The 16,520-nt window shown below is 46.3% G+C and overlaps 6 protein-coding genes across 6 annotated transcripts; 3 read left to right on the top strand and 3 right to left on the bottom strand.

Moving 5' to 3' along the window:
- Positions 1–29: 29 nt before the first annotated feature.
- Positions 30–2,693, bottom strand: JR316_0009083 (4-coumarate--CoA ligase 2; the record flags this gene model as incomplete). The annotated part of the gene is made up of 15 exons (XM_047894792.1): positions 30–419; positions 545–614; positions 671–697; positions 754–955; positions 1,014–1,073; positions 1,135–1,204; positions 1,267–1,380; positions 1,446–1,469; positions 1,520–1,542; positions 1,600–1,726; positions 1,787–2,117; positions 2,171–2,219; positions 2,359–2,373; positions 2,423–2,477; positions 2,532–2,693. The coding sequence occupies 15 exons, from the start codon at positions 2,691–2,693 to the stop codon at positions 30–32; spliced, it is 1,719 nt and encodes a 572-aa protein (XP_047746251.1).
- Positions 2,694–3,193: 500 nt separating this feature from the next.
- Positions 3,194–4,130, top strand: JR316_0009082 (uncharacterized protein; the record flags this gene model as incomplete). The annotated part of the gene is made up of 2 exons (XM_047894791.1): positions 3,194–3,555; positions 3,617–4,130. The coding sequence occupies 2 exons, from the start codon at positions 3,194–3,196 to the stop codon at positions 4,128–4,130; spliced, it is 876 nt and encodes a 291-aa protein (XP_047746250.1).
- Positions 4,131–4,570: 440 nt separating this feature from the next.
- JR316_0009081 (uncharacterized protein) lies at positions 4,571–5,814 on the bottom strand (the record flags this gene model as incomplete). Its single annotated transcript, XM_047894790.1, has 6 exons — positions 4,571–4,636; positions 4,697–4,865; positions 4,937–5,271; positions 5,336–5,465; positions 5,533–5,689; positions 5,745–5,814. 6 exons carry the CDS (start codon positions 5,812–5,814, stop codon positions 4,571–4,573), a joined length of 927 nt encoding a protein of 308 aa, XP_047746249.1.
- A 750-nt stretch (positions 5,815–6,564) lies between these two features.
- Positions 6,565–7,731, top strand: JR316_0009080 (uncharacterized protein; the record flags this gene model as incomplete). Its single annotated transcript, XM_047894789.1, has 4 exons — positions 6,565–6,578; positions 6,631–6,946; positions 7,000–7,464; positions 7,522–7,731. 4 exons carry the CDS (start codon positions 6,565–6,567, stop codon positions 7,729–7,731), a joined length of 1,005 nt encoding a protein of 334 aa, XP_047746248.1.
- Positions 7,732–8,968: 1,237 nt separating this feature from the next.
- Positions 8,969–12,237, top strand: JR316_0009079 (uncharacterized protein; the record flags this gene model as incomplete). The annotated part of the gene is made up of 4 exons (XM_047894788.1): positions 8,969–9,145; positions 9,172–9,411; positions 9,480–11,153; positions 11,221–12,237. The coding sequence occupies 4 exons, from the start codon at positions 8,969–8,971 to the stop codon at positions 12,235–12,237; spliced, it is 3,108 nt and encodes a 1,035-aa protein (XP_047746247.1).
- A 1,193-nt stretch (positions 12,238–13,430) lies between these two features.
- Positions 13,431–15,122, bottom strand: JR316_0009078 (uncharacterized protein; the record flags this gene model as incomplete). Its single annotated transcript, XM_047894787.1, has 10 exons — positions 13,431–13,640; positions 13,701–13,892; positions 13,960–14,118; positions 14,180–14,247; positions 14,313–14,340; positions 14,399–14,404; positions 14,462–14,508; positions 14,564–14,648; positions 14,705–14,865; positions 14,924–15,122. The coding sequence occupies 10 exons, from the start codon at positions 15,120–15,122 to the stop codon at positions 13,431–13,433; spliced, it is 1,155 nt and encodes a 384-aa protein (XP_047746246.1).
- Between the last annotated feature and the right edge of the window lie 1,398 nt (positions 15,123–16,520).

Genomic DNA, 16,520 nt, shown 5'->3' with positions numbered 1-16,520 from the left:
TAGAATGAAAACATTAATATCCACCTAGCCTATAGTTTCGCAGATTCAGTTACTAAATTCCTTCCCTTCACGCGCAGGTCACGCCTGAGCAACTTTCCGCTCGGTGTCTTAGGAATAGAATCGACAATCTCAACATAGTGCAAATGTTTGAACGGCGCCTTATTTTCCTCGACATGCTGCAAAACGACCGTCATATTGAGCGAGGGCTTTAAAGGGAAATAAAAAAGGGCCACCTTGCGAATGGAGGCTTTTAGCACCGTCTCTGGCAACTTTCGGCCTTGTGGAGAGACGGCGACGAATGCGAGGGGAACTTCGCCGCTGTATGGATGAGGCACGCCGACGACGCAGACATCTGTGACCATGGGATGGTCTAGGATGCACCCTTCAAGCTCGGCAGGTGCTACTTGGAACCCACGGACCTGGGTAAAAAGTTAGTCTATAATATATAGGGTCCCATACGGAGAGATAATACGGACTTTAATCATTTCCTGTCCAACATATTGATGGTTAAATTGAAGGTTCTTTTGAGTAGAAGATTATTGACCTTGATGCGATCGACCACTATAATTTCTTCATTCCTGTCTATTCTGACCAGGTCGCCTGTTCGCAACCATCTGCAGTGACCACATTATTGAATATTTTGTCAACATCAAGTGTGAAAAGTGCTTACGAGTCTTCAAGGAATGTTTCTCGGGTCCTATAGGAACCTAAAATTTAATCATTTGATCAGAGACATTAAACAAAACAACATACGCCGCCTCGTTGTTGAGGTATCCCATTGCGACAGCAGGTGTTCTGAGCTGCAATTCGCCTTCTTCGTCGTACCCCGCTAGGCTGCCGTCAGGTTTGACAACGCGGGCGCTTATGCCGGGCGCAAGGACCCCGCTCGTATTGAGCCGGCAGTGCTTCGGGTACAGGGGAGGCATCGATACGCCGCCTGCGGTCTCCGTCGAACCTGCAGGGAAATCTGCTCAGCAGATGTACTCCTTCCCGCTGCAATTTGATAAACTAACCATATCCCTGGCATATGTGTGCATGAGGAACCAACTTGATGAGCTGGTCATAAACCTCGGCTGTGGCATAGTCCTATCAGCGATTTTTTCAAGGGCGTGTTTGAGTGTATAGTTTACATACCTGGTAAAGGCGCTGCCCCACTTAGAATGACCTTTATATGTGATAAGTCATAGTTCTTGACGATGGGCTCCTAAATCAAGGGAGTTAGCGCTGGTGTCATGGATACCAAATTGCCTGACATTGTAGACGTACCTTGACAAGAAGTAACAATTGTGGAGGCACAAGTATAAGCGTCGTAATCTTGTGTCGGTCTATGCTATGAAGCATCTCCCTGAAGCTGAATTTCGGAACCACGACAACGGTTATCTAGGTAAACAGGGTGATCCGATGTTTGTGAGCATGTATCATCATTTGTACAATATGACACATACTGCAGCGAAGAAATTGATATGGAGCTGGGTTTTCGTTAAGTAGGGCTAGTAACACTGAAGTAAATGGGGCTTACAACGCAAAAAAGCCCATAAATGTCTGTTCGAATCGATGTATTCAGGAACGGTCAGCCCTGTGTAACGGAACATTGCTTACGATAAAAAGGAAGTACGGCGAGACAACGGTCTCCGGGTGTAAACCTTGGAGATGTTGGACCTATGATGCTTGCAGCTGAGGTGATAATGATGTTTGCGACGAATGCATAATGTGATTTCATGACCATCTTGAGATAGGTTCACTGAGTGATCGATTCCAATCTAGAAAAAATTGAAGGGGTTGATACCTTGGGTGCACCTGTAGTACCGCTTGATGAACTATAGAAAGCGACAAGCTTCTTAGATTCCCCCTTCTCGAGCTTTCTTCCGGTCACTTTTTCCCCACTCAGAGAACCTCTGTGAATAAGTGCCTCGACAGTCTGCAAATTTCCTTGGCGACTTTTCGTCAATGGGCTATCTTGGTCTTCTAAAACCAGCACACGTTGTGCTGGTATGCCTGTCTGCCGTGCTGCAGCACTTGCCACTTCAAAATTATTGAAATGAGTGATAATCAGCGTTGATTTCGAAAGTTTGATAGCTTCAACAAGCTCAGCAATTGTATACGATGGGTTACAGGGCCTTTTAATTGTTCAGCACAAGTAACACATAAAGCACTTGCTGATTAGTCTCACGTTACGATCCCAAGCAGCCGATGAATAGCCCAGACGCATATCGGATAATCTGTAGGCAGATAAGCGTTTAGTATAGGTAATTGGGATCTGGTGAATCGAGTAGAACCTATGTGATTGTTGCTAAAAAGCATAACTTCGGGGACACCAACCACTTTAGTATTGTCATGACGCGTGCCACAGTAACATACCAACGTCGTTCTGACCTACTTGCAGATAAGAATCTACGACAATCCTGGTATCCAGTGAACTCACCAATGAGGTATTCATCCCGGAGACTGACAGCTAGCCCATTGGTACGCTTGTGAATCTATTAGAACTCGTTTCAAAACTCCTGCACTGTCTGAGTTAAAATAGCAATGACCTCTTCTAGATCATATGTACGTCCAGATTTGTCGGCCATAAGCCATGGCACGCCTGCAGGACGTTCGGGACGGGATAGGTGGTGGGTGTCCAAGATGAACTGGGGCACCGTCACATCGTCTGGAAGTGGCCCCGGAACGCTGGTCTTCGACGTAAATTCCATGGTTTAAGCACAAGAAAGGAAAATAATGGCAGGAAATACAGTTGATCAGAAAACGCCATTATATAACAGTTCTAACACGGTCGTGAGGAGACCTACTCCAAGAATAGAAGCGTAATAGAACGGGCACAATACAATCACCTGACGGCGAGCAGTGAGTGGTGTAGACTTTATCAGAGCTCACCGTACTAACGCGGCAGAAAAGTGGTGAGAGAATTGAAGTCTTCCGCGAAATTTCATCGGCGTTTCTTCGCATTAGCTCAGGCAAGTGGAGAGTCACTGATTGTCAATCGTTTGTGAAATTTGTGGTGGGATTGTAGCGTAATGTAAATCATAATGGTCGATTCCAGTATAGCAGTACCATGGGCGTGGTTCAGATGAAAGAAACATCCTTACAAGCTGAATAGAATCCTAGGAATGATTAGGAGTCGATCTTAACAAGCAGGAACAAGCCCGGAGCCGTTCGTGATCATGTTGATTTCCGAGTCAATACGACGCAGGAGATGCCGATTTCAATAATGCCGAAAGCATCTTCGGCATACCGGCGTCAAAGGTTTTCAACTTCGGAGTTTGAGCCGTCTATGATTTGCATGGCCTCGGCTCGGGCCGTCGTGATGGACTCCCGGTCCTGCATGTCCGGGGCACTGCGGGAGATGCCGCTGATGTTGACCGACGCGCTCCTCTCAGTTTCCGTCCTCATGTCCTCCATTTTCAAATTTAATCCTTTCAAGGCCGCGTCATTTTTGTGGAAAACTCGGAGTACTCCTGTAGTACCAATACCCAAAACAAATGCATACCCATTATTCGAAGGAAAGCCATCGTTTGTTGCGAGATGGGCACTCGTGATTCTCTCATTCGATGTCATGTACATGTTCGTACATCTTTTTGCCATAAATCCGCGATGCTTTTAACTTCCTCATCCACAGGGGAAACATGACGTTCGCGTGTCTGGAGGGTGGCCAACTATATCCCAATCCATTCGAGACAATCAAGCCCAAAAAAGTGAACGATTCGACCCCAGAGCCCCCCAAAAAGCCACTGTGGACACGCGTGGCTTTCGCTGCTGTGCACGTAGGAATTGGCGGCTTTATTGCAGCGTTCCTACTAAGCCAAAGGTCCAGCTGGGTACGCACAATGTCCATCGTTCGACCGGTGTCTAGATCTGGCACGGCAAAGCCAGCGCAGTTGTACGTTGAAGTCTCTGGCCATCCGCGCGGGTACGGACATCCACTGCTCATGAAAGAATGTGCTTTGGCTCCAACGAAGATGGACAAGGATATCATGTTGGTTCTCGCTGGGAAAGACGGAAAGTTCGCGTTCCACCCCGTTGGTTCGAAGATTGGTGGCAAGCAGATGCCTTCGGACGGCGATGTGGCCAAGATTAATATGCTAAAGATGTGGCGGGAATACGGTGGCAAAATTGAATATAATCCCAACTGATATGTTGGCCATACTATTAAGCCTCCATCCACATGCCTTTGGAAGTCAACGAAGCAACGCGCGAAGTGTTCAAAACACCTAATACGTAAAAAATTGCGCCTCAAAGAGTTGAGTGGTGTGTATGAAATCTTCAACTTTACGTGTATGCACTCACAAAGCATCCTATAGCAAAGTATGATACTTATTCCCTCATTAATCGTGTATCAGTGTTCCCAACAACCTTTGCTGTTGAAGAATTTAGATGGAGTCACCCCCAAATCCCCCCCACAAAAAAGAGACATCTTTATGATAATCACATTCGCCACTGCATAGCAACACGAACAGGTAGACTATATATTTTTTTCTAAACAAAAAAAACAAGATTTACGTGGTATAAACTTTAAAGACGGAACCAGGATTTCTAGTTAGAAAAACTATTTAGGGATATTCAAGCACAAAAGTTACAACATGTCAACGAGACCGGCGCCAGAGTTGGAGAGGTTGTAGTACCAACGGGCGGGGAAGGTCTGCAGATGAAAGTAGTTTAGCTTTGAGATAAAGCCATTGATTGCTTATAAAACCCTCACCTGGATGAAGCAAGTACCGTCTTCCAGAACAGTCTCGATGGTGTTACCGCTCTTAGTCTTCTCGACAACACGGATCTTGAAGGTCTTGCTGGTAAGAGTCTCAGCTAAACCCTCTTGTAACATATCATCCTGATCGAAGCCTTGGCTGGTTAATTGATCTTTGAGATTCCTTCATGAGCAAATAAACAATCAAGATTAGCAACACGATACTAAAAGCAAAAAAGAAAAGTAAAAACATACTTGAAGTAGAGTAGAGTGACCTCGCCAAAGTTCTTTTGCCATTCGGTGTCTTCCTTCTTCGCCAACAAGATCGCGTAGTTGTCCTCAAAGTTAGGGTCGAGAACCACATCGGACATGTTAAGGATCTTGCCGATGTCCTCCTGAACTTCTTCGACCTCTTCCTCGTAGGACGTTTTAATCGAGTACTGGGCGAACAGCCCAAAACCCTCATGAGGTGCTTTGTCGATGGCTGGCCCGATCGAATCGTTAAGCCAGCTCTGGTTGTACCCGAGGCGGCTGTCCTTGAAGAGGATGCGGAACACGCCATCTTTCACATCAGCATCGATGGTGGGGGCCTGTCACAAAGCAGAAAGGATAGGTCAACACAAAGTCAAAAAGTATATCACACAGCAAACTTACGGCGTCACCCAGCTCGTTGACGGTGACAGTGAGTTGGCCTTCCGTGACCGCGTTTTGGAAGTATTCCTTGCCAAGGTCGCCGTACTTCTCAACGAAGGTCTTGATTCCGTTGATGAACCCCTCGATGTATCTAAGGTTACAAAAATATGCATTTCATTAATAAAGAGACGCTTTGAAGGAGAGGAGTGGAAGCATACCCAGTGAATGTGCGACCAGCTTGTTCAGAAGACAACGACAAAGTCTCGGCGTAGGCCCAGACGGCGTTAACGTCGATGTTGATGGCAATGGGGAAGCCAAGGACATCAGCGATTTCAGTCTCATAGTCGCCCTTTTTAGATTCGTAATTATCACGAACTAACAGACAAAATCAGCAAAAGGATCGTCAAGAAAGGTTACAAGAAATACGTACGATCTTTGCGAACAGCGAGAGGAAGCTTCTCGACGGGTGGCTTGGGAGTGAAAGCGGGCTTCCTGGGCATTTTGGTTGATGTTTGAGAAAGGAGTTCGAATGTAAAGCTTGTAGTTGGTTCTGTGTTTCCAACAGGATCCCTGGTAGCTTTTATACGCGTCTTCAGGACCTGAACACGGAAAAAAAACTACGCAAATGGTCAAGGTCGAATGATACGCCAAGTAAAAGTTGTGGAACCATCAGACTTTTCTGGATATCCAGAGTCAAGTAACACGTCGAGTTTGCGCAGTCCATAGCCCAAAACACCAATCGTAGGTCATTTCTGCTCTTCAAAAAAAATGGGCGTCCGCTGAAAGGAGTTGAGGAAGGAGTGGGCGCGCTCCGCGACGATGGCGTTGAAAGACAGGTTGAAGTTCGTGTACAAGAGCAGTATCATGTCTGCACAAGAGCATAGCACTTAAGCCGAGCGGCATTCTCAGTTTCTGCAGCGCACAGAGAGAATTAACGGGTGTTGGGCGCGTCCTGATTTATTTTGAGATAAAGACATACCGCCGCCCAGTTGTGCACCCTACATGGACATGTTGAAGGGTTTGAGAGGTAGAGAGGGATGGGAATTTGATAGATCGACAGATAATTGAAATGTCGACGGAAAATCTCCCAGAGTTGACACGCCGAGGCGCGGCCGTGCACAAACAAGCCGATTAGGGACATTTTCCTGAAATAGAGAAAACGTTAAGACTAATGTCTTGTTTTCACTTGCTCGAGTTGCTGAAGCGAAATCCACCCAGCATTTTGCATCCTAAACGTACAGAGAAAAACCATGTCAGCAGAACTGTAAGTAAAACCTTTCAAAGACCACGCTTACTAACTGAAAACACTTTACCAGCCCTTTAAAGATCCGTGTTGACATACGGGACAAATGGGAGTCGCCCAAAGGAATGATCCAAAAAAGTATTGACGACCTCGAGAAGACTTTGGGGCACAAGATTGTTCCGGAAGTTCAATGGCTGCAATTATACGATGCACTCAAGGGCGTGTATCCGGACAAAGCGCAGTTCATACCATCCATCGCGCGAGTCGTCAACGCCTTCTATGGACGCCTATTGGCGAGGGTGGACGACGATAACAACAGCGAGTGGACGGAGGAATTACTCGAGATGCTTGCAAAGAAGCCTAACTCCAGTTGGTTGTTAAAACTTGAGGTCAGAATTGAACTTAAATGATGACACACCGATATATTTTGACTATTTTTTAGATTAGTGCTGGACGGTGCCCAAAGGTTAATTTGAAAAGAGAATTCAGTGCTTTCACACTTGAGATCCCTAATGCCCAGCTCCCACTGAATGCGGCTGTCGAGTCTATGTTCGACCAGGACTTAGACCTGCTCTTCTCCTCTGAGGTCGGGATCTCGTCTTCGGACGCTGCTGTAAACGATGACGATTGGGCCAAAGTAAACGTTCGTGGAGAGACGACATTATCATCGCATGCTTCAACCCTCGTCCCATCCGGAATCGCCGTGACCCCCCGTATACAAAAATTACCCAACATAGATATGCTGGATCGCCCTGCACAACTGTTCAAATCCACAGCGCCGTACTTCCTGACTGTCGACGCTAGAACCATTCCACTTGTTATCCAAGGCAGCCATCAGCCAAGTCTCGAACTTTTGGCAGAGTATTTGAAAAAATGGGCGAAAACGAACATGGGTGATAGCCTCAAAGTAAGTGCATTCAATATGCTAACCATATTCAAGCAGCATTTTGACCGAGCACTTTAGAGGCCAATATTGAAAGTGGAGCTTGTTGAATCGGCCTTCGTGTTTGGAGTAATTGACGGTATCATAATCGAACCCTCAGTCCCTATGCGTGCATCAGTACCACTGAATCCAATGCTCATATTAGCATTTGTGGAGGGTGTCCTTGGATATAGGGAAACGCACACAACAGGAGCTCATTGGGTCTTCAAGCTCGAAGCCCCTTTAAGATAGCTCGGATATCACTCCTGATTATCAGGTGGACTCAACCAACAAAGCATTGACAACATTGGTTTCCGTGTTCTTGAAGTTTGGAACAACTGGCAAATGTTCTCTTCCACTGTTTGTATGTAGACCTCGTGCGTGAGGCTGTCTATATTATGTTGACATGCGTTCTGGTTATTGTTAAATATTCGGAATGAAATGAGCAAATGTATCGATAGCAGTGATGAATCCCTTACCTGGACTTCATTTTGTTCGCGTTCTGGTGGGTAAGTGTAGACAGACACGCGAGGGGTGATTTAGTGATTAGCTCAGCATTGTTGGCACGTGCTGTAATGCGTGGGAGTGCAAGTTTTTATTACCAGATTCGTCACTTTGCACACTCACAGACTCTCACCACTGCTTACAAGCCAGCCAATCCACTGCACTGAATTGAATTAATACGCTTGCACCGTATCCTGTTTCCAAACAATAGCAATAAATGTCCATAAATTGATTCTCTGGAGTAATAACAACGACCCTCTCGTCTCAGACCTCTACAAGGCATATCCCGCATTCGTCATTTCAGATTCATGTTCCTTGATCCTATTGTGTCTCCGAGTCTTTCTTGTGTTCTTCGAGGTCATCCGTATACTGTTCCCTTTCATGGCCTCAAGATTACAACTGATTTTGGTCATTCCTTGGCAACTACGAGGAACCTGAGAAACAAAAGGTTGGTAACCGAATGCGCCCATACACACTCGCAAACAGGGATTATACCTGCCTTCACTTTTCTGGGGCCCTCAACATACATTTCCTTTAGCAGGGTACTCTCACAATCTAATATACGAGGGGAAACCCAATTGTATGGTTTTGGCTTGGGCCGACCTCCAAATTGTTCACCTCGCCACTCGACTGGATTTGGAGTAGCCAGTGAAACCCCGTCACCTCAAGCACCACACACATAACGCTGCCTTTTTAAGGCGTCAGAGTAGAAAATCGACTTCTCCATATCATTCACATATAACTGCCATCTTCTCCCCAGAACATCTCTAGGTATCGTCGAGTCATTTCTGTCTCTTGTAAGCCATTCCTTGCTCTCCGGGCTCCGTACGCCTGACGGTGGATATCTTGCAGTATCATCCTGAGAGTGTACGGTATAGTAAGAAAATCTACCACTATATCCGCAGTACCATTCCAATCCAGCGTCAGCTTCTACTGCCCCACCTATCCGAGTTGATCAACCTCGCCACTACGTTAAGTCGGACAAATGACCGTCGCCACTCATACACAGACCACGACCAAAGTAGAAGACAATACCGGAGGATTCCCCAGCGATGCCGCCACTTCTTTAGTAACTCTTCCTCTCTTAGAGACCAGTACATCAATGGAGGGAAACGGCCAAACCGCACAGTCAAGCTTGGACCAGCACAAATCATTTGAAGAGGTACACATTATTATTCATGTGACTAGAATGTAGACACTGAACTCGTGGTCATAACGGCTACCTTTTTTGTCGCACAGCCAGAAACGAGTTTGACGATAGCCGCCGCCGGAGAGTCGAGTTACAACGACGCGACACACAGATCAGTAGTCGACGGGGTACAGGGCACCCCTTTACAGACAAGTGAAGTCGTCTCGCCTATCGTTCTGCTACCATCAAATATCCATCCTGGCCGGAAAATTCGATCCAACAGAAGGATTCGCCACTCTGTAAGCTCGTCCATTAATACAATGCCCGTTCGGTGTGCTGGACCTAACTTGATGGTTCGCAAATACAGGGTAACTCAACGACCTCGGTACCAGAAAATTACAAATCCGCATACATCGAAAAAGATCATGATACTATCATTGTGGCCACCACTGTGACTATACCTTCCCCAACAGCGGCACTCACCCTTCAATCTGGACCTGCTCCCCTGAATCTTTCCGCAGGGTCCTCCTTGTCTAATGACTCAACAAGAAAGCTACCGGTACAACATTCTCCATCAAATACCTACTCAAGCAACGAGCATGGCGCTCCAGTATCTGTTGCTGGCCTTCTCGAATCCATCAATTCAATAATGGCCATGTCGCAAAAGGAGATTGAGGAGGTTCTGCAGAAAGAGTTCGATGAACTTGTTCCCCCAGCTCCCCTGACGTACAGGCTGCTCTCAGCACCGCCAATGTCATCTTCTATCCGAGCAAACGAAAAAGAATCTTCCCAAGGAGCTGGAAGACTTTCTTCGCTTGTCGATGCGCCTTCTGGCTCTCAAGACACCAACGCAAACACGTCCCAGCTAGATTCAATCGTCCCTGAACCCCATGAAGAAGCGCTTACAAACGACTCACTAGCCCTGTCAGGGACCCGCAACAGCGAGGACGGTATAGAGACCTCCGCAGTTTGCGAAGCGGCTCCTGTCCAACCATCTGGACCCACCTTGGGGGCGTCATCTTCCACGGTTGCGGACGACAATTCAATATTGGGTGACATATCTACAACGGCTCTCGTTCACGGCATCGAGACAGAGAGTAAATCAAGCGGGACTCGTCTCAGCGAAGATGGTTCACCGCCTCCATCCTTGCCTACAGAGGAAATTGCCACAGTGGTTAAACGAGAATGTCGTGTCACTGAGTCGGAGAGTGTCTCGAACCTCGAATCGAAATTAGAATGGGATGTGGTGGCGCCATACCAGGACGGACCTGTCGCATCAAGCGTAGCACCAATTGCTACCTCATTGGTGAACACTGATGTCGGCCACACCGTGAACCAGAAAATGGAGACAGTGGCTGAGCATATAGAGCCTCCAACTTTGGCGCCTATTCTCGTGCAAGACTCCGTTTCCCCCGCTAGCCTTCGCCACGCATCAGTCGAAGTGGATATCTCAAGTGGTCCCTCTGCTGATCCAAGTCAGACGGTCCGCACGACTTTCAAATCTGAGAACTGTCCTGTGAAGGTGCCCGAAAGTTTTGAATTGATCTCAGAAGAGCAACAAGTCAATGATAGGGGTTTCAGTCCTGACCCTTTGAGTTTGATTTTGGATGAACCGTTGAACGATGCATCCGCACAGCTCCCCCCTTCACAAAGTCCCCCACCAATCCTTCAGCTCAAAACAATCGTTTTAAGTGACGGCGATGCTCAAACAAACTTTCATTCTGTTGCACTTGGGATGAGGGACTCACCAAGTCCTTCTGAATCAAGCTCCAATGAGCCTTCACCGATCCAAGAGGCCTCCTCTAATTTATCACCGAAATGTTCCCCAAAGAATGAGTCATTGCCCTCAACAGGTTCTAAAAAAGACCTCAAAGACGGTGAGATACCGTTACTCAGCATTGGAGATAATCAGAATACGGTCAAGGCCAGCATGTCAATGTTCAACGTACCGCCTTTGACTACCCCGCTGAAGGAGCAGCCTACCAAAAGTAGGCGCAAGTTTGCAGAGGTAACAGATCTGGACCTGGACGACCTTTCGTCTGTGAGCTTTAAATTTTATGCGTCTTTCAAATTGACGGTGATGTACTTATGGATTATTAAAAACTTAGCGCTTTGGACGTTTTTCTGTATCTGACGCTGGAACATCGAAAAACCGTAGAAGATATGCTACTCAAGATGGACAATCCCACAGCATGTTTGGGAATCTACGCTACTCAGCAGTGCCTGAAGACCGATACCAACCCGTCCCAATACCCATTCAACTTATACCAGAAGTCGTGTCGACGACGCAGGCACAGGCTGATTCAGATGTCCCTGAGCCGGTACAACCTACAAGATCAGAAGATGACAAACATCCAGAACCTATTTCCGTCCACCCGCCATTATCAGAGACAGAAAAGCAATCTCCTGCTCCTCAAGACACGTCGCATAGTAATGCTGCTCCGGTTGCGGAAGATCAACCAAATGAGGAAGCTAAAAATTCCCTAAGCGAAAAGGACGTGCAAAATACTTGCTCGAGCAGCTTGTTCGCACTTTCTGCCGAGGGAAGGAGAGCAGGCAGACGAAAACCTGATAGAGCAACGCGATACCACTTATCTATGATTCGAGAGGCACAGACAGCCATCGAGAGGATGGGTTCAGTAAGAAAGGTATCTATAGCTTTAAAGGAAGATCTTGAAACCCAACGTCGCCCTCCCGTATTAGAGAAAGTCAAGCTTCGCATAGGCTGTTCTTCCAAAGTTGGGGGTAAACTTCTGCCAACTGGTGTTCCTCGCACAAATCCTTTTGCGCCCACTCCATCAGCTACTAAACCAGTAGCTATTCAAGAAAGGAAGTCCGCAAAAGCTGCGAAACCCACGACTATACCTCCTCGTCGTACTCATGCATCAACGCCTCGGGAGTCCATTGCTCCTTCTGCTCGTGTATTCCGACACCCGGATGAGCCACAGCAACCGCCTCCGGTACCTGTTACCCCGGTCGTTGTTTGTGAGGCCATCGTTAACGAAGACATAAACGATTGCCACATTCCAGGAGCATATCCCACAGTCATGGAGTCGCTTGAAACATCGAGCCATGTCTTCCCGTCTTTTTTCAACAGGATAGGGCGATTTGTGCAGCATATCTAATCCGTTTCATCTCCAATCAATTCTCCAAGGAAGCATGTGCACGTTGCATTCCCCTTCCGTGTTTAAAGGTCTAACTTATTCCTACAGTTCCTTCAAAAAGATTATTTTTGAGTTACTATCGTTATTCAATCTCGGACAATGTGTTATACTGGAGGTCATTGCATTTCCATCAATTCGTTGGGCGATTTTCAACCTTTTTTACATTTTTTGTCGTTATATTTTACTAGCACTGTCTGAATAGTCCCGCTTGAAACATAATATCTTCATGTTGTAATATTGCTAAAGTCTTGCGTTCATAATCATATACTTCTTTGTTTGCTACTTGTTGATCTTAGCTGCCTTACCACGATTTTTATTTGTCGAACGGGTGAGCTGATACGTGTGAGCGTATAGGAGAAATAAGGCGTCTTGCCTCGCGTCTGACCACCGAGTTAAAGATCGTACACGCTCGTACACGTGTAAAATGATAATGATTGAGCACTACGTGGGCATTTTCAGGGGTTACATCGCTCACATGGATTCCAATGCTGGGAACCCTGCAGTGCGAGTCAAGGGAGATATAATACCTTTCAAGCATGTCGTATCTGCCATTGTATTATGTACAAATCTCAACACGATACTACACACTAGATATCTGAGCAACAGTTAATTTATAAGATGGTATGAAGAAAACTCCCCTGATAATCAACATCAGAAGGTCAATACAAATCTTACTCATTGACGTTGAAATCAAACCCAAGCGGGTATTGTATTGGATAAATACAGGTTTTTCCGAACATTCGAAGGTTCAGAAAGGAAGCTTTTGAGCCTTATACAGTCACTTATTGTTCCTCTAGTCAGAGGGCTCGCTTGCTATACCGCAGAGGAGGGAGTGGCGACAGAACAGAGGCTTAAGGCCCCGTTCAAGCATCTTCCACCAAAGTTTATAAATAATTGACATTATGTAGTCCGTTCTTTTAATTTCTCAGTGTGCCTACTAACTTAACCCTTTGATCACAAAGCACGCCTTTGATCCCCGAACAGGACCGCACGTTTAAGTACAAGGCGGCGTGCCCTAATTGTTAAAAAAAGTCCAGGGTGCAAACCATCTTAGATACAGTGTGAATATACGACGTAAAACCAATATCCTGTCCCAAATGAGTGTGTTGTTAAATCAATCAGAAGTGTTCTTGATGGACGTCATTTTCAGCCGATCACACCATGAGCACGGCAGCGATGGTGGAGGCAGCTGTTAGCCCCATAGTGAAAGTGAGGTGTTCCCACCCGACGATCCGTGTTGCACTACTGGCCGACAAGCTCGCAGTCGGTGTCGTTGCTGCAGGGCTAGTCTCAGAGCTTGTTGCTGCAGGGCTGGTCCCAGAAAGGGAGTTACTCGGAGAGGTAGTAGTGCCACTTTTTGATCCCTGAGAAAAAGAAACGGATGAACCTGAAGTAGATGATGACGATGTTTCATGCCCGCTTACTGTCGAGCTGGGCTTAGAGCTGGACTCGGTGGGAGTAGGCGTGGCAGGCACGGAGATACTGGTTCCAGAAAAAAAGAGCCCATTACCAATTGTCTTGAAAGGAGTGCACGAGGAAGATGGCGGAATTGGATGTGCAGAGGGTGTCGCTGGTTCTCCTTGGTGGAATGTTGACGTCCCGTAAACACCCATGGGCTGTCATGTACAGAGTTATTAGCAGTTGATGGAGAAACTAACCGCAGTTAGTGACAAAGCATCTAACCTCTCCACTATCTCCTTGACAGTTCTCAAAGCCCTCGCCGTAATTTGCTGGCATGTTCCATGCGCATCCCATAACGTCGTAGATATGTTGGCAAAAAGTCGCCGCCAGAGGCCCGGGTTTACATGCCCGGACACAGAATTCATCGGATGAAACAAAATTCTGAAAAAAGCGTTGAAATCATCAGAATTCAGGTAAGGTTTATTTCGAGACTTCAATTCACCGTCCATTCGTGAATTTGCTCCAGCTGGCCAAATGCAGATGAGAAAACCAGGCCGCCGATGGGATTGCCTAGAGGCAATGATGATCTTGCATAATGCTTTCATGGTTCAAAATGTTATAAAATCATCACCAACCGTTTCCGTCAGCGCCATGAGGGTCCAGCTTGACACGCAGGTATATCAGTTCAAAGGCCAAAACGTTGAATTTTCAAAATGCATACCTCTCCCTATACAAATGAGTTAGTATCGTTTTCGAATATCAGCTTGAGCGAGGAACGCCTTACTCCTCCGTCTCCGGCGGGGATATTAAGTAAAGTTAAATCACCTATACCTATTTAATTCCTCAGTATCAGTAGGTAGCATTCAAGTAGTAGATATCTAAGTACCTGTAACTTGAACAAAGTCTGGGGTTTGGACGAAGTGTGCGCCTTTAATTGCACCATCTGGAATGAGGCGAGCACCCGTGCCATCCTTCGATCCCGATGGATGATGTGTAGAATTTTTAAAATATAATAAAGCACAAGTACCTGTATGCACCAAGCAACTTCGATTCGCTTAAAGTTCAGTGCGAAAAGTATGAGATGAATGCGCATGAAGTTCTTCAAATTGGTTACCTCCGTATTGCCGATCACAGAGTCCGGACCTGGACTAGGTGGAGCGAAGAGACAGAAGTCCGTAACAGAGTTGACTTTCAGATGAGACATTAGATTATCACCCACGAGGACTCATGAGAATTAAATACACACTGTACGCATTTTGGCATTCGGAGGTCTGGCTAGAAGCAGTCCCACATTGGTTTGTGCCTGCTTGTCCTTGCTCTGTTTTTGCAGGAACATTCGAGGGCAGGTACGTTGCACTGTATTGAGCGCTAGATAATGTAGCAAACAGTACGCTTGAAATTGCCCAAGCGCTCAGAGTCAAAGCCAAACCCAAAGCAGAGGGCATGTCTGACACAGAAAATTAGAAGGCCGTCTGAAGATACAGTGGTGGTTGAAGTTGAAGAGGAGGATTAAGATAAGCCAGCTCATCATCTTTCCATTCTGATAGCTATGTATAGTGTCCTATGCGGAAACATACATAGATACAAATCGTCCGTGGCAAGTCCGTTGTGGTGGACAGAAAACAACTTCACAACCGATGTCTACGGAACAGCAAGCTAAAATTAGTTCGGAGGTGAAATATATTCTCACGATCACGCCCCGTTTCATGCCAATGTCGGGTGCGATTGCGATTGGACATGGCCGTGAAGTCACCAAAATTTTCTAACCTGTTATAAGTAGGTTCAAAGTGCGTGCATAACCGTGAAGTAATGTTCAACGTTCATCTTTTATCAGACAGTAATTGGTAAATGAAATCGGTGGTTTCATCATGGTTATCCATACACTAACATTCTCATCTTTTATGCTAAAACCACCTACTACCTCAACAATGCATTCTGTTTAGTCTGCAGGTTCAATTACAAGGTTAATACTAACCGCTTTGACAAGGTTTATCGCAATGAATCAGGATGATATTTCAACAGCTTTGGATTTCTATGTTACAGTACAAGATGTTACAGATAACCAAGAAATATGTTGATTGACGTTTCCTTCCAGTGTCCTCTTTCCAGACTTCAGCCTGCACAGAAGCCTGTGAAAGACTTGTAATACCCGGAGTTCTGTACATCTTCAACTATCGGAACGTTGAAGTGGCGATTGGCTTCGTGAAGAAGATAATATCGAGATCCAGTTTATATCTCTTCTACGCTGACTCTATTTTCCGGTCATCACACACAGGGTCGTCGAACCACACTCATCTATACTTTTTCAAGATATTGCAGCCTCGTGTTGAGATTGCCTACCTCCACCAGGATTCTCAGCAAGTCAGAATTGGCAACTGAATTCATTTCCGACCATGTGGCCAAGTATGGGATTTTTCCCTAGCTGGGGTGGATGCGCTTGGACTTTTCTCGAAGCGTGACAACAAAATTGAGCTTTGGACAACCCACCGTCATTTTAACCTCTGACCGTCCGGTGCCATCGTCCCCTTCCCAAATCAGCATCTCTGTGCTTCTTTTCTTTTCTCAGGCGCGTACGGTGGACTCGACCTCATTGGCTTCCACTTCCCAAACATGATGACGTTATACAATGGACGTTACGCAAAATCGTGGGCCCTCTGTCTCAGCATTAGTATCTTCCGTCAACCTTGTCTCGCCGCCGTCTTCAATGGGAATCGGGTGCGTGACCGGAGCATGCAGACTATCATCTATGACCAGTCTGAGTCCCACAGATCAGGTGCGAGCACGGATCTCATGTTCCTCCCTGTAAAGGTTTCCCCATCCATCCGACTCTTGATTGGATTGGC

Source organism: Psilocybe cubensis, chromosome 8 (genome assembly GCF_017499595.1).
Source record: "Psilocybe cubensis strain MGC-MH-2018 chromosome 8, whole genome shotgun sequence".
NCBI lineage: Eukaryota > Fungi > Basidiomycota > Agaricomycetes > Agaricales > Agrocybaceae > Psilocybe > Psilocybe cubensis.
This window is presented reverse-complemented; position numbering and strand designations above follow the sequence as displayed.